The sequence below is a fragment of the Xyrauchen texanus genome, chromosome 13, assembly GCF_025860055.1.
Source record: "Xyrauchen texanus isolate HMW12.3.18 chromosome 13, RBS_HiC_50CHRs, whole genome shotgun sequence".
Taxonomy (NCBI): domain Eukaryota; kingdom Metazoa; phylum Chordata; class Actinopteri; order Cypriniformes; family Catostomidae; genus Xyrauchen; species Xyrauchen texanus.
The window spans coordinates 10,521,155-10,542,287 of record NC_068288.1 but is presented as its reverse complement, the minus strand read 5'-3'; the positions used below and the strand labels follow the sequence as shown (position 1 = coordinate 10,542,287).

Genomic DNA, 21,133 nt, shown 5'->3' with positions numbered 1-21,133 from the left:
CGGTAAGAGTAAAAGGGGATACACATTAAACTTTGGTGGATTCAGATTGTTCCCAAACCTCTATCCACCAATGCTTGGTGCAAGGCGGGGCATTGGGTAAGAATAAACAGGTGAGGTGTTTGCATGGTAACAATCACATTTATCCGGTGGTAAAAACTGAGATATGATTCAGGGGAAAAAGGCATAGAGTCGAGGCCACGGTTAATTCCCGCCTCACCCATCCACTAATTCTGGGAACCAATTGGTCTGGTTTAAAAAAAAAAATGAGGGTAATGTCTGTGGATGGTACCTGCAAAATGGTGTTGCAGTGTGTGCCGTGCAACGCTATGGCTGGAGAGGCGGTTCCAGGGCCATGGACATTAGCCCCGTATCGTGATGACACAGACGAGGGAATTCCTGTACTCAGTGGCTTCCCTGAGGGGGATTTCCCTCTGGAGCAGTCGTGTGACGAGTCCCTCAAGCACACCTTTGACCAAGTGAATGTAATTGATGGTCAGCAGCTCCAGCCTAATGTGGCACTCACATACCCATACTTTTCTATTAATTAAGAGCGGTTGTATCGAGTGACGCAGGACACTCATACCAAAGAGTATGTAACTCACACTGTAGCTTTTAGTACCAAAGAGCCGCCGGGAAACACTCTTCCAAGTGGCTCACTATAACCCAATGGCTGGTCACTTAGGTCACAAAAAACTTTGAACCATATAATGGCACAATTTGTTTTGGCAGGCATTCACAGCGACGTCCATAAATGGTGTGTGGTGTGCCTCGAATGCTAGTTGGTGAATCCACCGGCCACCACAAAAGCGGCATTGCACCATCTGCCGTTGATTGAGGTCCCCTCCGAGAGAATTGGCATGGACCTCGTTGGGCCAGTAGAGCAGAGTGTAAACAGCCATCGCTTTGTATTAGTTCTAGTGAACAATGCAACGCGATATCCGGAAGCAGTACCACTACGCAACATCTCAGCATGTAGTGTTGCGGAGGCACTCTTCAAAATTATCTTCCGAGTAGGGATTCGAAAGGAAATTCTCACTGATCAAGGCATAACATTCATGTCACATACACTACGCAAACTGTTTGAATTATTAGGCATTAAATCCATTCAGACCAGGGTTTATCACTCGCAAACTGACGGGCTGGTCGAACGATTTAATAAGACCTTGAAAAACGTGATTCGTAACTTCGTACACATAGATGCTAAAAATTGGGATAAATGGCTCGAACCCCTGCTGTTTGCAGTACAAGAGGTCCCGCAAGCCTCCACAGGGTTTTCCCCATTTGAGCTACTGCATGCCCGTTGGCCGCGCGGCGTGCTCAACGTCATATGGGAAGCTTAGGAGGAAGGACCTTCGAATAGCAAAAACCCAATTCAATACGTTCTTAGAGCAAAACTTCACACTTTGGGGCAGGTGACACAGGAGAATTTACTCCAAGAGTAAGAACGTCAATGGCAACTGCACAACAGGGGCACTCGACCATGCAAATTTGCACAGGGAGATAAAGTGCTTGTGTTGCTGCCCACTTCAAGCTCCAAATTACTCGCCAAATAGCAAGGGCATTTTGAGGTCACACGACGATTTGGAGATATCAATTATGAGGTTAGACGAAAGGATAAGGAAGAGGCACGTCAAATGTTGTGTGCCAAATGTTGCCCTGGCCTGAGTCGGCAGTGGAGGTATGTGGCATGGGGGAGTGTGGTCAAGTGTCTGTCTGCGGGAGAGGGAAAGCGGTAAGGCTCGTCACCTGTAACACTGTAATTACTCTAACACCTGTCTCTCATTATAGTGATGGCAGAGGGAGACCTGATAAAGCACGCCAGAGCGTCGGAGTGGGAGGGAGAGTGGCAAGAGAGCTGGTAACCGAATGACTGGCAGCAATAACTACTTAGTTCTGTGAGAGACTGTAAAAAAGTCCCTGTTTGAGTTGGCCACTGAGAGCCGTGTTTTTTTGTGAGTATGGAGAAAAAAAATACTCACCTCAACTGTTCGCTGTCTCCTGACTCCTCCATTGCCCACGAACATAAAACATTCACACAAACCTTCTAAATCATAAACGTCTCAAATACAACTGCTGAGTGTCTTAATGACATACGTCTTATAGATGTATGTATTGCTGATGAGAAAACAATGTAAAAAATACGTCTTCCAGATGTAAACACACACCAACGTCTGGGTGATGTACATGTGCTGTCTGGGATTGGACAAATAATTAAAGCAGTTATCCTCATGCATGGAGTATTTAAAATGGAATCACAACAGATTCTTACAATTTTAAGACGGATCCTCTTGAAAAGAGAGGTAGACTTGACATGAATAGAGGGGAGTGTGATGGTATTTTCCTCCTGCATTAGGGATAGGTGATACCACTTATCACACTTTTCCACTGCACGTTACGGTTCGACTCGACTCTACTTGCTTCACTTTATGAGCTTGCTTTTCCATTGATCGTCATTGTTGCGCTGCGTACTGCAGTGACATCATCTTAAACGTGACACAAAACAATAACACAACTGCTAGCTGTTAGCTAGCTGTTAGCTTTATGCATTGTGCTGCATAAAGCAGTTGTTGCATGGTGATTTTACACAATTGTAACTGTTAAATTGGCTTGGTTGTTTTAGAAGCAAGCTTTCTAGTAGCTGGTCAACTAAATAAAGTGAAGCTTTCAAGCAGTGTATAGAGTTAACGTACCATCCTCCATCGTGGCCTCCAGCCGTGGCTGAGTTCAGGGCACTCTCCCTCTCATTGCTCGACGGTCTAGATAGCGTCCATTTGGTCGAACCACTTCCACTTTTCCTTGATGATTTTGTAGTCACTTTTAAGTTTTTTTTTTTTACTTTTCCCTACACTGTTGGTAGGTCAACAGCTGAGACGCTTCCTGAAAGACTTTTTAATTTCATTAGTTGCTAACTAGAGGTACATCTGCACCTTGTTTATTTGCGCACAGCCATTTCTTTTTACAATTCAAAAGTCATGTGAACAAATGATACTGCTATCGCTGTAGCTAACTTTAAAACTAGCGGGTTGATATCCTGTGTCGAAACTCCAGTGACGCTTGTGGTGGCGATTCTCTCTGACCAATCAGTGATTGGAAGGGTTTTGATGTCACATTTAATATCGTCATGGCTCGCTTGGAACCTCGACCGAGGTGGTACTAAAAAAGTACCAGGTACTATCCACAGTGGAAAACCCCCAAAAAGAGTGGAGTTGTACCATGCAGTGGAAAAGCCCCATTATTTTCTTTTCAATCTGATACCAAGTACTTTTAGAACAATTTGATACCTCTAAATTACATTTTTACAAATTCTTTGGATAAAATGAGTAACTTTATTATTACTTATATTTGTTATATATTTGTGGGCCTAAACAGAAAATTATTAGGCTGCTTTGTTTCCATTTAAAATTAGTTTGTATAAGCCACATATAAAACCTCAAAATTAATCAAAGATATTATTATATGGTTACTACTACTAAAACCAAGTTACCATATAGATACTACAGTAATGCTGTAGTAAAACCATGGTTAATTGTATCAAAACCTTGGTTAATGCCAAAAAGAAACAAAAAAACATGGTTACCATAGTCATGGTTAATACAATATTACTACAGTCAATCCGTGGTAAGGGATTTAAGAAATCTGAACTTAAATAAACCTGTAAAAATGGTCACACAAGGTCATTATGATACATGTCACGTCTAGGTTTGTCATTACTAAGTGTGAATAACTCCAGATGCTGTTTTTCAGTCATTGCCTAAGGAAAGCACTGCTCCCTATTTGAACGAGCGCTATGACTGAAAGGGTGAGCGCTGTCTGTGACTGATAGTGTATTTAAGCATGTCTGGCATGTCAAGATGAGTGGAAGAAAAAATTATTCCAGTGCCTTGCAACAATTCACTCATATAATTCTGTTATAATCCACTTCGAAGTTTAGGAGATGCATTAATATTCATGTAATCTAAATAATAAGATCACTTGTTAAAAAAAAAACCTTCAGAATCAATATTTTTATGTGAGGATCAATGTTCTTGATACTACATCAGTATCGGAAGTATCGATCTACCCATCCCTATCCTGCATGCTTCAGTGAGTGACAGAAGGACCGGGGAGTGTGATAGGGATGAGCAGATTGATCCAAAAGTATAGATTCTTTCGATACTGATGTTGTATCAAAAATAAAAATTAAATCAAAGTAACAGCTTTTTCTGGAGTAAATTCACGCTAAAATAACAACATATCTAAAGGTGACATTTCTTATAATGAGTCTGTGTGTAATAGTTTTTAATAAGTAATTAAACAAATATTTCACCATGGGCTTTCTAAAGTAAAATTGTAGTAACCATGTTTTGTTTATTTTGGCCTGAAACCATGATTTTACTACAGTAATATTATAGTAGTAACCATGGTTAATTGTGTGGTAACTGTGGCTTAACTAAATCCCATGGGTAAACTATAGTTACTGTAGTGAACCCATGGTTGATTTTTGTTAATTTTAAACCAATCCAGAAAGACTTGAATTATTACAAAAATAATATTGTAAATTACCCATTTTACCCCAAAGAAATAGCACAAAAAAAAAAAAGTTTAATAGAAGTATTGGTATTGGTATTGGTATCGGTATCGACGATATTGGATTGAAATTATTGCTATCGGATCGAAATTAGTGTGATGGTGTTTTCCTCCTGCATGCTTCAGTGAGTGATAGAGGGACAGGAGAGTGTGATGGTGTTTTCCTCCTGCATGATTCGGTGAGTGATAGAGGGACAGGGGAGTGTGATGGTGTTTTCCTCCTGCATGCTTCAGTGAGTGATAGAGGGACAGGAGAGTGAGATGGTGTTTTCCTCCTGCATGATTCAGTGAGTGATAGAGGGACAGGAGAGTGTGATGGTGTTTTCCTCCTGCATGCTTCAGTGAGTGATAGAGGGACAGGAGAGTGTGATGGTGTTTTCCTCCTGCATGCTTCGGTGAGTGATAGAGGGACAGGAGAGTGAGATGGTGTTTTCCTCCTGCATGATTCGGTGAGTGATAGAGGGACAGGGGAGTGTGATGGTGTTTTCCTCCTGCATGCTTCAGTGAGTGATAGAGGGACAGGGGAGTGTGATGGTGTTTTCCTCCTGCATGATTCAGTGAGTGATAGAGGGACAGGGGAGTGTGATGGTGTTTTCCTCCTACATGATTCAGTGAGTGATAGAGGGACAGGGGAGTGTGATGGTGTTTTCCTCCTGCATGATTCAGTGAGTGATAGAGGGACAGGAGAGTGAGATGGTGTTTTCCTCCTGCATGATTCAGTGAGTGATAGAGGGACAGGAGAGTGTGATGGTGTTTTCCTCCTGCATGCTTCGGTGAGTGATAGAGGGACAGGAGAGTGTGATGGTGTTTTCCTCCTGCATGCTTCGGTGAGTGATAGAGGGACAGGAGAGTGAGATGGTGTTTTCCTCCTGCATGATTCGGTGAGTGATAGAGGGACAGGGGAGTGTGATGGTGTTTTCCTCCTGCATGCTTCAGTGAGTGATAGAGGGACAGGGGAGTGTGATGGTGTTTTCCTCCTGCATGCTTCAGTGAGTGATAGAGGGACAGGGGAGTGTGATGGTGTTTTCCTCCTGCATGATTCAGTGAGTGATAGAGGGACAGGGGAGTGTGATGGTGTTTTCCTCCTACATGATTCAGTGAGTGATAGAGGGACAGGGGAGTGTGATGGTGTTTTCCTCCTGCATGCTTCAGTGAGTGATAGAGGGACAGGGGAGTGTGATGGTGTTTTCCTCCTGCATGATTCAGTGAGGGACAGAGGGACAGGGGAGTGTGATGGTATTTTCCTCCTGCATGCTTCAGTGAGGGACAGGGGAGTGTGATGGTAGTATTTTCCTCTTGCATACACCAGTAAGATGTGAAGATGGCGGAGCTGCAGATGCTGCTGGAAGAGGAGATTCCTGCTGGTCGAGGAGCCCTGCTAGATAGCTACACCAACCTCGAGAGAGTCGCCGAGTACTGCGAGAGCAACTACATACAGGTAACATAAAAACCGTGACAAATATACGAGGCACGACTAGATACATGGAGTGAAATGACACGAGAACTGAAGTGATCCGACCGTTTTGTTGTCGAGTGATAATGTCTACAAACAGACTGCAAAAATCTCCGCATTTCATCACAGCCGCGTAGTTTATCCTTTATAATACATTTATTTGACACTTGACACATGTTATAAATGTTTTGTTTCCCGTTGTTCAGAGATTTTTGCAGAGAATTGAGGCCTCAAACACTGAGCTAACATGCTACCGCGCTAGCCGAAGCGAACCTAGTGTGTAAACCTCAAAATAACCACATCAAAGACAGTTATTTCCCTCGCTTTTCGCACGAACTATGAATTTAAACACGGTTATGTGTTTATTACAATTTGAGTGATATGATCGAAAGAGCAAAACCGCGATATAACGTGTAATACCGTGTGTAATTAAAGTACCAGTTTATAAAGTTAGCTTGGCTATTATACTTGGAGATTATGGATATAGTGTTTTGTTATTAAATGTGTGATTAAACGTTCATTTATTATTATTATTAGTAGTATTTTATGAGGCGTTATTGAGCCTCATTAATTAACGGCAGATGTGTATGTGAGTCGGATGTGTACTGGGTCGGTGTCATTTCATTTAAACCTAAAATACTAATTGTAATTATTTTATTTCTTTTCGCTTTTTAATTATTATTTACATTTTTTACTGTGTTAACTATCCTAAGTAAACACTGTGTTTTGGTGGAAATGTTAAATAATCCTTTATTAGAAGTGAGGGGATATTTTTTTATGACAGTAATGGCATTTATAGTTTCTAAATGTGTTAAGGCAGTTATTTATTTTAATACAAATACCATAGTTTGTTTGTTACATTGATCTAACCATATCTTGATTGCAAACGTACATCACCAAGACCTCAATTTGGTGTGTGTTTACATCTGGAAGAGAGATTTTTTTTGTCATCTGGAATACATCTATAAGACATCAAAAAGTTTGTTTTGGATGTCAGTAAGACATTCATCAGATGTTTTTGAGACATGTATGATTTAGAATGTTTGTAAATCTGATCTTTTTAAGATGTTTAGCAGATGTTAATTAGAATGTGATGCTTTCCAGATGAAAATATCTAAAACAGGCTTCTCATGAGTTATCTGGGTGGTAATGGGGAGTCATCCCTGGTAACTAGTGTTTACCATCAGTGTTTGGTATGGTCTTACTGCTCACCACAGTTTGACTAATGTCACTATGCAAGAATTGTGGTACATTTAAAAAACAAAAATTTTGTTTGATGATTCACTATGGAAACTGTGAAGTGCTTCTGGAACAAAAATGAAAAAATAAATTCATGTTATTTTCAGCATTGCTGGGGGATATACAGAATTGGGTGTGTTGGCATTTCCACTCCGCTGTTTAACTGTTTGTCATTGACCTACAGAAAAAGAGCATCCGAAATGCTTCGTCACTTGTTCTTTCGAAAAAACAGAGCGTCTCACATGGACCTTAGCAGAACAGTGACTGGATGTCACCGGAAATGAGATTGTTTCTGTGGATGCTGAATTGGTTACTTAGAGGTCAGATGTGATGCATGATGTGTTCCTAATAAATATTGCATACTTGAGAACATCACAGCTTTTGCTGGCCTGCAAATGTGCAAAGCCAGTGTTTTAAAGCAGTTTTAAACATGTAAAGCAGGCTTAGCTTTGTGATCTGGTACAGGGGTGTTTGTATTGTATCTCAATATGGCCCCCGGGGAATCATGTCGAGCAAACAGCGATGCTCCCTGAACGTGTTGCTATGGACAATGTGAGTCCGTTACATATGTTATGAATGCTCTCAATGGGATCCACCAGCCTTTTGATGCTGTTGGGCTGGACAGTTGAGAAAAATCATCGTATTCTGTTAGTGATTATACTTGTAATACATGTGACTTCATTGCTTTGTCACAGCAGGTTTCGAAATTCCCTTAATAGCTGCATGTGTCCAAGCACAAATGTTTCTGTGGTGGTGTTCAGCTCGGGTTGATATGATTCTTGTGTGGTCTGTGGTCTGATCTGTTTTAGTTCAGTGTGTAACCCAATATTTGCTTTCTTGCCCACTTCCTCAATTCATGCATTTTGCATACAGATATGTTAGCGGATTGAAAGAGCTTCTCACCACATGGCGTGATCTTTTTTGCCATAATAAACCTGGTCACACTAGATGTTTGGTTTTATTGAAGCCCATATTAATGGATATGAATGTCTGTTCAGGCTCAGCGTTATGTTAAAGTAATCACCCAAAAGTTGTACAGTTCTGTTATCTCTCCTGTATTTTCTTATGTGGAACACAAAAGGAGATTTTGTGAAGAATGTTCATTCTGCTTGTTTCCATACAACGAAAGTATGGGGCTGAACAGTTCTGAGGACGGGGAGTAATAGCAGAGACTGTGGAGGATGAAATGGATTACTGGTATACTTTGACCCTTTGCTAAGCCCCCCTTAAAAGCGCTTCTGACCAATCCTGTCTTAGCACCTGTTAACCTAACTAGCCCAGCTGCCATTACTCTGACATGAGTTTGCTGTTTTCCAATAAATTATGAACGGTTATTTGAGGTAACCATGATTATTGGGCATTCAAATTCCAATCACATTTTAATTAGGGAATTTTAAGCAAATATACTGTATAAATGCCATAGATGGTGCATTTGTGTGTCATTCAGTTGAAATCAAGAGTCCAAGCGTCAATGAGCCACACCATGGAGGTTAACCAGCTCCTGGCAAGAAGAGCGCGTGAAGCGCTCTGACGCACGTGCTGTCAGGAGAGGCTCGTGCTAAACTCTTGCGAAAATATGAACGAACAAGTATAAACTTTGATACTAAACACAGAGTGCTCCGGTTTTACTTTAAATAATTGTGTAATGGCAAATGTTGCTGGTTCATACGCACAGTGTTAATGACATGCAGTGACACAGAGGAGGAGATGCACGCTTACTCTGTGGAGTGACAAAATGATGAAACAAAATCTCAAAGATTTGGCTTCATGAAAATTAAGGGCTCATGGCTTTAATCAGAGCATTAAAATAATGTGTGAAAGTGAAGAAATTAGGAAATAAATATTTTACTATTGCATAATATATTCAAAATTTTATATAATATATATATACAAATTCTATTGAATTAAAAAAAAAAATACAATGTAAATGTAAAATTTACCAAAACTAAAGTTGACCCAAAAGAGAGACAGGTGAAGTGAATAACATTATCTTGTTACAATGGCACCTGTAAAGAGGTGGGGTATATTAGGCAGCAAGTGAACAGTCCCTTTATAAATTTCATGTGTTGGAAGCAGGAAAAATGGGCAAGCGTGAGGATCTGAGAGACTTTGACAAGGGCCAAATTGTGATGGCTAAACGACTGGGTCAAAGCATCTCCAAAAGGGCAGGTCTTGTGGGGTGTTCCCAGAATACAGTGGTTAGTACTTATCAAAAGTGGTCCAAGGAAGGACAACTGGTGAACCGGCGACAGGGTCATGGGCGCCCAAGGCTCATTGATGTGCGTGGGAGTAAAGGCTAGCCCGTCTGGTCCGATCTCACAGAAGAGCTACTGTAGCACAAATTGCTGAAAAACGTAATGCTGTTCATGATAGAAAGGTGTCAGAACACAGTGCATCACTGCTTGCTGCAAATGGGGCTGCAAAGATGCAGACTAAATGAAACAGCTCTACCTGGATCAGTCACAGCGGCTCAATGGACAACTCAGCATAGAGCACGTGTGTTTGAAAACAATGATCGATAAAGAAAATGCGTGACGTGACTTTTCACTTATTTCGAAATTTAGTGACAACTATACACAAACGTGTCAAAGTGCGGCCTTATATTTAATTTTGAGATTGATTATGTTGTGATTTTCAGCTATACTTTCATTGTGAACAGAGAGGTCTCATAACACCCAAACTGATAAAAGATGCTACTATGCTATCGTTTGTTCTACAGGTATACGATAAAAAGAGAGTATAATTAACCGTATTTTGAATACCTTTCTCTGCAAACGTTTACTTAACGAGTTTTATTATCATGTAATGTAGAAACTGACTCATTAATGTATATTGACTTTTATTAAACAATGTTTATCATTGACTGTAAATCACCCTGGGTGCCGACATGTTTGCGTGAAATCACAGTTGAAGATTTCCGCACGAGTTTCCAAGTTGGAAGTCTGACATAAAGTGGCATTCCGTTGCACTTTTCCCAGTAGGAAGTTAGAAATTCCAAGTTGAATGGAAGGCAGCATAAATCATCACAGCGACAAACTCAAACACTGTGCAGCTCTAGATTCTGTCCGCGGGATATACAGCGCACACACACCAGACGTGTGACAGTGACGTGTTCTTTCTTTCAAACAGCTAGACGCAGCACAGCTAAATGGAACAGAATATAGTGTCTCTAAAATGATTATTACAATTCTCCCAATTTGGAATGCCCAATTCCCACTGTGCTTTTAAATCCTTGTGCTCACGTAGTGATTCGCCTCAATCCGGGTGGCGGAGGATGAATCACAGCTGCCTCTGCGTCTGAGACCGTCAACCTGCGCATCTTGTCATGTGGCTTGTTGAGCGCGTTGCCACAGAGACATAGCGTGTGTGGAGGCTTCACGCCACCCACCACGGAATCCACGCTCAACTCACAACACGCACCACCGAGAACTAACCTCATTATAGCAACCATGAGGAGGTTACCCCATGTGACTCTACCCTCCCTAGCAACCGGGCCAATTTGGTTGCTTAGGAGACCTGGCTGTAGTCACTCAGCATGCCCTGGGATTCAAACTAGCAAACTAGTGAACTCCAGGGGTGGTAGCCAGCGTCTTTACCTCTGAGCTTCTCACGCCCCTCTAAAACTATTTTAAACTTAACACTGCATTTTAAATACGCAATGGTTATGGCGTCTGAAGGAAAAGCAGAAAGACGTGCTTTCTGAGCATTCTTACTTTGGAATGGCCAGCAATTTTTCACATAATGATGAGATATGATGCATTATTTTTTTTTATGCCATCTTTTATATTTATTGTAACAGATTACGTTATAGCAGGCCATAAGAATATATAGGCGAAACACTGGAACAGTAAGATGCAATGCAGCAGCTAAACGCAGATCTGACATATATCTACATATACTGTATGTACATATCTATGTTATACCATTTGGAGTATTCGAGTAGACAAAATTATCAATTGTCCATCCCTAAAAAGGTTTCATAAAAGTTGTTCATATGACTTGCGCACTTCCAGGTCTTTTGAAGCCATACAATAGCTTTGTGTGAGCAAACTTTAGCCGACCACTGCAACTCTTATTTGGCAAATGTAAAATATATTCAAACTTGAATCACGAATGTAACAAGACACACAATAACCAATGGTGTTGGCCATTTACATCAAAACAAATGCACTGCATCTTGACGTGGCATATTTAAATTGAAAGACATAGCTAAAGCTACAGTGGAGGGCAACATTTTCAGCAAATAGCAACTATTGGACTATATTTAATGGACTACTTCTTTGGTTCTTCTGTGGTGCTTTTTTGTCATTTTTCAGCTTGACCGTCTGTGGTCACTATAAACGTCATTGTATTAAAAAGAGCAGCATGAACATTCAGTGGACCTTCCCATGTATTTGACAGCATCACCATGGTAACGCCAGAAAGGAATGATTGATGGTTGAAGGCAGCCAATGAGGCAGCGACCTGAGGCGGTTTTTAATGATGGTGTACTGTTCTGATTGGCTGCTGCAGCATCTGTATTGCTGTTCGTATTGCTCTCAGGAAATTAATCATTAAGGGGTGTGAAAACGAGGGAGTAGAAATGAGGCCACAAGTCAATATAATGTTCTATTTCACCTCTACATCCTTCTGTGCAGAGATTAACACACACACTCTCCTTCTTTTTCCCCTCATTCTGTTCTAGTCTCCAGATAAGCACAGAGCTCTAGAAGAAACCAAAAGCTACACCACTCAGTCTTTAGCCAGTGTTGCATATCTGATCAACACTCTCGCCAACAATGTGCTCCAGATGTTGGACATACAGGCATCCCAGCTATGCCGGATGGAATCCTCCATTAACCACATCTCACAGGTACACTCACTCCAAACAATTCAGCTGATGTAGAAATATCTAATTTTGCAGGTTCATTGCATTACGCAAAATTATCAAGGTTTTTAACTGCAGTATTGTTATGCTTAAATGCAGACATTCAAACAAATTTTTTTATTTAGCCACTTAAAGACCAGTACTGTGAATCTGTAATACAAATTGTAACACTCCAACGTTCCACCACAGACGGTGGACATCCATAAAGAAAAGGTGGCAAGGCGAGAGATTGGCATCCTCACCACCAATAAGAACACGTCTCGCACACACAAGATCATTGCACCAGCCAATCCTGAGAGGCCTGTGCGGTACATCCGCAAGCCTGTTGACTACAGCCTGCTGGATGACGTAGGCCATGGTGTGAAGGTAAGGATGTTGTGCATGTCACAGTAGTTTAATTCCCATCTGTTAGTACACATGTCTGCTTCGCTGCAAGAGCTTGACTCTGAATTCTGACACACACTGAAGTTAACATGAAGCACACACTGTTTCGGGCGCGTCGGAATGCTCAAATAAACAGAGCAATGTTTTGATAGTGCTACATCCAAACATAAACAAATTACACACTTCAGATTGAAATAATATTAATGTATTTTGGTCTGGCTCATATGGTGCTTTACTATCTACTGTGTGCCTGTGCATGTGTGTGAGTTCTTCTCTAATCGTCACACTAATGGTTTGTATCTTTTCTCTCCTTAACTCTCTTATTGCCTTCATTTCTGAGTGTAGTGGTTACTAAGGTTTAAGGTAAGGATTCAGTCAGGCTTTTGTTGGTGTGTGTATGTGGTGTAATGTCAGTGTCTTTACATTTGTTCAGAATAATTATATTTGTCTTTTGACCCAAAGGTCAACGCCCAGAATATGAAAACGGGTACGACTCCACGCACAGCTGCCCCTACCCAGAAACCACCCAGCCCTCCTGGCACTGGCAAAGGTACCATCAGGTAAGCGCATTTGTTTTATTCTTTGTTTTATTATTATTATTTTTGTCTCTCCTGATGCCATTTATAAAATATTAGTATTGATTTTTATTCTGAAATGCCAATTCTAGGAGCGATTTGACATAATTCTGACAAATTTCTCAGTTGATTTGTGAAGTAGTTTAATCGAGTGTGAGTTGGTTCAGGGTAGAATAAGTATTCTTTCGGTTCTGCCATCTGGACTGGAGGTGAGCTTACTTCTGTACAGTAATTTGCTAATCTTTGCTAATCCACACCCCCCTTAGTTACTGTTGCTCGGTCAAGACAATTTGACATTAAATCCCATAGGAATGAATTGGAGATTTTCATGTCCTTTGAAGTCATTTTTAAATTGTGCTTAATGTGTTAAAAACTGCAGAGATTTAGGATCAGAATTGTGGCAAATGCTTCTCATGGTCAGCTGAAACGTTTACACACTGTTTAAAATGGCAGAGTGAGATATATATATATATATATTGTGTGTGTATATGTATATATAAACTATATATACAAAAACTATACAAAACTGTTCATCTGATAAATATAATGGCTATAAAAAGCTTTTTTGTGGAGCATTGTAATGCGGCCAAGTCTCTTTCATTTCAAAATAAGAGGCACGGATGTATGACAGGCTTGTTTATTGTTAAAAGTTCTGCATTATGCATCAAATCTTAATTATTCTGGTTATTATTGCGATTTTGGTTTCACAATAAACTGCTTTTGGGATTTTATTAATTTTGGAGCTGTCTGTGCCCTTCATTGTACAGAAAGACTAAGACATTTTTCTAATTATATAGGCTAAGTCTTAAAAACCCCACTATTGGGCGATTCATAGGTTAGCTGCCTTTTCCCCCACCTTAGTTATTGGCAAAATCCACTATACAGTAGGTTGACCTCTAGTGGATATTATTAATGAATGTTATCAGTGAACAGAACTGTTCCTAACATTTCTACAACATGCAATGATACTTTTGTACTCTTTAGTTACTATCTATTACTCTACTTCTATACTATTTAAGATTTAGACAGGACTTTTATCCATTTGTATCCTCTCTGGGTACCTCTTGTCACTTTTTAAGTTCCCAGCAACAACGTTTTACATTCTTCTGGATATTTCAGTAAAACTTGTTTAAATCTATCTAAACACATGGTTCTTTCTTAGATTTACATTAGAAAAGAGCAATAGCTTGTCTGCTAAAATTGAAGATGGCAACAGTTGCTGAGGTAGGAATATTCAATAAAGTTTTATGGGTTGGATTTAGCGAAGGGGCAATTGAGATTCTACAATTCTGCACCTTTCATTTGGTACTTGAAAGGGAAATTCTCCCTCTCTTTGATTTGTTCTTTGTCTCTGATCTCTATTCCTGACAGGAATGCTCACAGACACACTCACCTATGACAGCGTGTATGAGTTAACAATTTTGGCTTGTTCTCTGTTCAGGGACTGACACACTAAAGCATTCTGGATCTGTGTGTGTGTTTCAATCTGTGTGCCTTTTTCCACCACTGCAGGTCACTGTGGAGAACAAACTGTCATATTTTGTGTATGATGTGTTATTATTTTATGTCAATGAGTTTTTAAAGCTGATGTTTGTCACTGTTAAACCTCAACTGTGTTCTCCCTCTCATGCCTAATGTCCATGGCCTTTAACTCCTGACTGTCACCACAGCAACACAACCAATCAGAAGCAATTCAGAAAACCTTCTGAAATACACCATATCAGGCACCACTAAATATCTACACCGCACATTAGAAATTCCTCCTAATATCTACATATAACAATAACTTAGACATGTCTCATGAGGTGTCCTTTACGGTACTGTTGTGATGATATTCCAAATGGATATTTAATCTACACAATATCTTACAGTATGTAATTATTGGGGGTCTGTCATCAATGATGTTTGACTCCACCCCTTAGTGGACTTCAAAATATTTTAACCCTGCCCCTCGGCAGACGGCACTCCCCTTACCGGACACTCGAGCCAGTGCGTCCACCAGTCATCCCAAATGACTACGTTCCAAGTCCAACACGCAACACTGCACCACCCCTGCAGAGCCCGGCTAGAACTGCTTCCGTTAATCAGAGGACCCGCACGTACAGGTATTCACATACATGTGCACACACATCAAAATGCAGCATTTTCAGAACCCCAAGACAGTTTTTTAGAAATGGTGTCCTCTCACAAAGAATAAAAAGAAATTGGAAAATTAAAAAAAGGCCCTTCCCTCTTTTTCCACATCCTGTTTTCCTGTCTGTCTCTCCTGGTCTGTCTTTCTGTGTTTTTAAGCTGTCTTTGTTCGTGTTTCTGTCGCAGTGTGACTTTCGTTTAAAGCAACAGTCACTCACTAACTTTCTCCTTTGCTTTTTTTCTCTCATACTGGGATCTCTTTCTGATTCAAACAGCCATAGCCTACTTACAGAAGAGCTCTCTTCCGCTCTTTCGCTCACTGTCTGTCTTTCTTACCGTATCACTTCATTTCTTTACCGTTTGCATTCTCAGCCCTCTGCTCTGTTTTTGAGAGTCTCAGGACACAAACGTGGAGCTCTTAATCATATTCTTACAGAACTCTTCTTCCTTCTCCTTCTCAGATTCTCATCCACAAATCCTCAGTCATGACAATGCCTGGACTTTATGAAGAAATTGTTTTTGTAGATTCTACACATTTAATATTTTCAAGACAAAAAAAGGGAATTGGACTGAACTTGACCCTCAAGGGACAGTGATTTGCTCATTAGTTTTTATTTTCACTAGTGGTCAACCGATAAAATAGCCAGTTTTAAAATAGCTGATGGCCGAACATGGTGGCTGATGATTGATATCATTTTGAAACATAATTTAGGTTTACACAATTGAGAAAGCTGTCAGTAGATTTTGAAACATACACATGGAAGTTGCTTCAGTCATTTGGCAAAGTAGGTATGGTCATCGGTCGTTGCCGATAATCTCAAATGACGCAGATATATCATTACATCAACTGATATTCGCAAATTAGTCGTGGTTTAATATCGGCTTGACTGATATATTGGTCCATCAGTAGTATTCAGCCGATAATGTCACACTGGCCAAATATCATCTGATTAATTGGCTTGACCGATATATTGTTCCAGCACTTGATATCAGTTGACAATGTTAAAATGGTCAAATATCAGATAATTAATCGGCCTGGCCGATATATCGGTCCATCACGTATTGTCAGTTGATAATCTCAAAGTTGCAAAATATTGTCTGATTAATCGGCCTGGCCAATATATCGGTCCATCACTTGTTATTAGTTGATAATCTTCAAATGGCTAAATATCAGATGATTAATCAGCCTGGCTGATATATCGGTTCATCACTTGTGGTCAGTTGATAGTCTCAAAGTGGCCAAATATTGGCAGAATAAATGGCTTGGCCGATATATCAGTATATCACTTGTTATCAGTAGGTAACCTCAAAGTCCCCCATTTTTAATAGGCCTGGCCAATATATCACTCCATTAATTCTCATTAGATGATAATCTCAAAGTCCCCAAATATCGTCTGATTAATCGGCCTGGCCGATATATTGGTTCATCACTGTCAGTTGATAATCTTGAAGTAGTCAAATATCGTCTGATATATCGGCCTGGTGGATATATTGGCCCATTACTTGTCATCAGTTGATCATCTCAAAGTGGCCAAATATCATCTGATTAATCAACCTGGCTGATATATTGGTCCATCACTTGTTTCCTATTAATTTTCTGAAAATGCGATTAATGTTGCTGAAATGTTGAGGTTTCATGTGCATTTTATTTCAAAGGAGCAGAGTAAAATATGCATGACTGTGTGGGGGTGCTTTTTTTAATATAATAATGTATTGGTTTATGTGTGCTGAATAAATTGCAAGATGTTTTTCTCTTTTGTGTGTCTGTGTGGCAGCAGTGGCAGCAGTGGAGGCAGTCATCCCAGCAGTCGCAGCAGCAGCAGAGAGAACAGTGGCAGTGGAAGTGTGGGCGTGCCTATCGCTGTTCCAACCCCTGCCCCGCCCACAGTCTTTCCTGGTAAGAGCTCCACTGTTTACTGTATAAATGAGACCATAAATGGACATGATGACTGCCCAAGATCCTGACACAAGCATGGCACCTTCAAAGTGTCTTTCTTTCCTACCTGCCTTAAAAACAGCAAAGAAATTCTGTTGTTGTGTTGAAGTGTATCTTCTAGCTGTGGATTACTTGTATTTCATCTCACCTATTAGTGACAAGAACAACTCTTTCTGTTCACCTCCTCTTTTTCCCTCCTCTCTATTCAAACACTTACCTTTCTATCCTCCCTGTGGCCTGTTTCTCCTTTCGATCTCTGTTATGTCTCTTTCACTCTCTTCTCCCCTGGGCTTCCTTCCTATGTGTGGCGTGCGTAGCTGCAGGTACTGTACCTGCCCCTCCCAATCCCCCCAAACCTCCACCAAATGTTACTATCCCTTCACCTCCTGTACCCCCACCACCTTCCACCCCTGAGCCAGTGCCCCCTGCCCCTGCTTCTACCCCTGCTCTGCCAGCAGAGGGCCCTCCGGAGATACCACCACCCCCACAGCTGCCCCCTACCCTTCCCATTAGCACCAACACCAGCCTTGTTGCTGCAACTAGCACCCCCGCTCAAGGTGAGTCCCTTTCACCCCCTACTCCAGCTCCATCTCCACTCCTCCATCTTAGAGTTACAATCTGCATGCAAACATACCTGAGCAACACATGATCCAAGACTCATCTCTCATTTACCTCACCAAGGCTTCACCTGCATGGATTTGGCTTTGCTTGCTATGTATCTGGGATCCAGTTCTTAGGCGGCTAACATTCCCAGCAACTTTCAAGTCTTCCTTTTGCACTTGTTTTTCTCCATCACTCCATATGTCCTATCTCTTCTTCCTTTTTGTACTTTGGGACTGTTTTATATTTTTTGTTTTTTATGGTTTAATGTTCCATGGCAAAGTGAGAAATGTATTTTGGGCCAAATTCTCTGGATGAAAAGCCATATTGTTCTATGTAGCTCTGTTCCCAGTCTTAGCGAGCTGCCAACAAAGACAGCATTTTAAGGCTAAATCTTATGTACTTTTTGTGGAGGAGCTGGTGGGAAAAAATTATTCCTGAGGGCAGCCAGTCGAGAAAAATGCTGATGATAAATATTATTTATTCAGTACTTAAAGGTGACAATAAAAATAATAAAACAAAAAATCATCATAGAACAAAGTCATCAGCTTAGCAAAATTTCTCATAAACCTCATAAAGCACAAAGTATACTGTGGTCAAACGCAAATGTACTGGACGTGTTACGCAATTCTCATCATCAGCACAGTGCTTGAGCACTGAACACGTGCAGCCCGATTTTTCTAACCGCACGTCTTTGAACACGCAGAATGCACATGCGACTGGAATTATTTGCACTAATTAATGGGTCCAAAAGGTGGCAATACTCACATTTGAGCCATTGTGGTCACGAAGATGTGCTAGAAGATGTAATCGCTGGTAAACAACTGGAGACAAAGGTAAAAACGTCAACAGTTGGATGTGCATGTGCAACAGTTGATTACCTGTAATTTAACTAGGTCTGAAGGACTATAAAGACATCTTTATAGTTCTAAACTCCTGAAGAGAAATAGTCAGGTATGTTGTTCAGTCGTAGCGCTCATGCTCCAACCGCCTGAATATGCGCACACCGTGAAATGGAGTATTCTTTGACAGAATCGCTCTCGCCAGTGCGCAGACGCTGAGCATTCGCGTCTAAATCGAAGTATACTTGGGCTTGAGTATGTAACAGGTCACTGGTATACATATAAGTGGGAAAAATCGTAATGCTTTATATTGCAGCTGTAGGAATGGGAGTCCTGCCTTACAGTTAAAACTAGCGGTTGACCGATATATCTGTTTTACGATATATCTGTTATCGTGCCAAAAGTTGCATTATAGAACCGTTTAGAATCGGTTATCTACAAAAAAACATTTATTTTTTTATATTTGTATTGCTGGCTGGTGCTGGAAGGTTCTACAGTACAACAGAGGTGAAAAAGTAACAATCACTGATTTCAGGTTAAGTTTGTTGTGCCACATGAATACGCTATGCACCAATTTTTTTAAACTGTACACGTTATCATTACATATAATCATGATGTAATAGATCAGTAATTTAAAACAACCGAACTAATTGCTGCATTGGAGAACTGCATGTTTGCTGACAAGATTTTCGAATGTTTAGAACAACGTTACAGTGTGAAGGAATGAAACTGCTCACCTTTCATCTTAATTCACAGTTTTGAATGATAAAAATGGGTGCTCCAAAGAAGTTTTGTTGTTAAGCAGATATACATAAATCATAAGTTCATGTTAATTTTGACTGACAGTGTCCCCAGAGAAAAGTTTTTATAGATTTTTTATGAACGTTAATAGCGGACAGCCATGGCAAGTGATCGCTGATGAGCTACTATTGATAAAAGATGATCTACTATGATTACTTAACAGTGTTAATTTTTTAATACATTGGAGATGATTGTAAAAGTGCATGTTTTCCCCCTGAAGTAAATTCATTTCAAAATAAGAGTACAAAAATGTAATCATTGAATAAATCGAATTCGCCTGTCTATGGATGTAGACAGCGAGGCAGCTCACTAGAGTTTGGACAGAGCTTGTGTCTTCAGTTCATGACATCTGCTGTAGATTGTACCATGGTTGTCTCATTCTTATCATGTTTTCTGTACCATGCTTCAGAAAATAACTTGTTCTTACTTGCTGTCTCCCAGGCAATGGTGCTCACTTTTACAGTATGAATCGGCCAATGACACGGCATGCTACGCCCTCTGTGGGAGGTTCCCTGCCCTATCGCCGGCCATCATCAGTTACCGGACAGCCTAACAACATGCCTCAGAACACAAATCCAAACATGATCCAAAACCAGCTCAATGGAGGGCCGCACTACAACCAAAACCATGGTAATGATCAGATGGTTAATTGCCTCATAGAACTCATAAAATGATCAGTTTTGGGGGGTTACTAACTTAAATATTGACAGCGTTAACTAGTGTGACAGAAGCTCTTCAGTTGCAAGTTATTGTTCCAACAAGTAGCAAAGCAGTCACCTGTCTTTTTTTTTGCATTCATTTATTTTTTTTTAATCCCATTTTCTCCCAATTTGGAATGCCCAATTCCCACTACTTAGTAGGTCCTCATGCTGGTGCGGTTACTCACCTCAATCCGGGTGGTGGAGGACAAGTCTCAGTTGCTTATGCTTCTGAGACAGTCAACCCACGCATCTTATCACGTGGTTCGTTATGTATGACACCGCGGTGAATCGCAGCATGTGGAGACTCATGCTACTCTCTGCGAAACTCAATCCACACACAACATACCATGTGCCCCATTGTGAGTGACCACGAGGAAGTTACCCCACGTGACTCTACCCTCCCTAGCAACTGGGCCAATTTGGTTGCTTAGGAGACCTGGCTGGAGTCACTCAGCACACCCTGGATTCGAACTCGCGACTATCCAGCTATCCAGGCCCCTATCACCTGTCGGTTTGTTGCCTGTAAAGCTGTATTTCCTGTACAGCTATAGCTTTGCTTTCTGCCCCCTGCTGATTGAGTTTCGGAAAAAACATGGAGGTGACACTGCAAGCTTGAATTGCTCTGTTGGTTGCAAAATTCTTTATTAGGGTAACATAATAAATGTTTTTTTAATGCGTTATTTTTGTAATATTTAATCGTGCTGAATTATCTCATTAAATCTACAGCCTTAGTAAAGTTATTCACACACAGCTTTACTACTGACCAAGCAGATGCACAGATTAGCATGTGTATTGTGCAGTTCTCCTAGAATATCCACTCTAAGATAGCATTGGGAAGTCTGATTCATTATAGTGATTTATTTAGATTCTTTCAGACAGGTTGTTTCAGTGATCCGGTCAAAAGAAACTGATTAACTGCACAGAATTTTACAATGTTTTTTGTTCCAAAATAAATATTGAGTTCAATACTGCTGTTATCAATTACTATTTATTCACTTTAATAAGGGTGTATTCGTGGCATGTTACATTTATTGTT

The 21,133-nt window shown here is 40.6% G+C and overlaps 1 protein-coding gene across 17 annotated transcripts in view; it reads left to right on the top strand.

The window, feature by feature from the left end:
- Positions 1-5,495: 5,495 nt before the first annotated feature.
- The window catches only part of LOC127653633 (abl interactor 2-like), a 26,908-nt gene continuing 11,270 nt past the window's right edge, over positions 5,496-21,133 (top strand). For 2 of the 17 annotated variants that reach the window (XM_052140389.1, XM_052140377.1), the window contains exons 1-8: positions 5,497-6,004; positions 11,943-12,110; positions 12,315-12,491; positions 12,855-12,872; positions 12,972-13,069; positions 16,993-17,114; positions 17,471-17,710; positions 19,838-20,026. In XM_052140389.1, the coding sequence (XP_051996349.1) occupies positions 5,888-6,004; positions 11,943-12,110; positions 12,315-12,491; positions 12,855-12,872; positions 12,972-13,069; positions 16,993-17,114; positions 17,471-17,710; positions 19,838-20,026 (1,129 nt within the window). In that variant the 5' untranslated portion in view covers positions 5,497-5,887. Of the gene's footprint in view, positions 6,005-11,942; positions 12,111-12,314; positions 12,492-12,854; positions 12,873-12,971; positions 13,070-15,006; positions 15,190-16,992; positions 17,115-17,470; positions 17,711-19,837; positions 20,027-21,133 lie in introns of all 17 variants that reach the window. The other 15 variants (XM_052140382.1, XM_052140379.1, XM_052140376.1 and 12 more) reach the window with 14 other exon arrangements.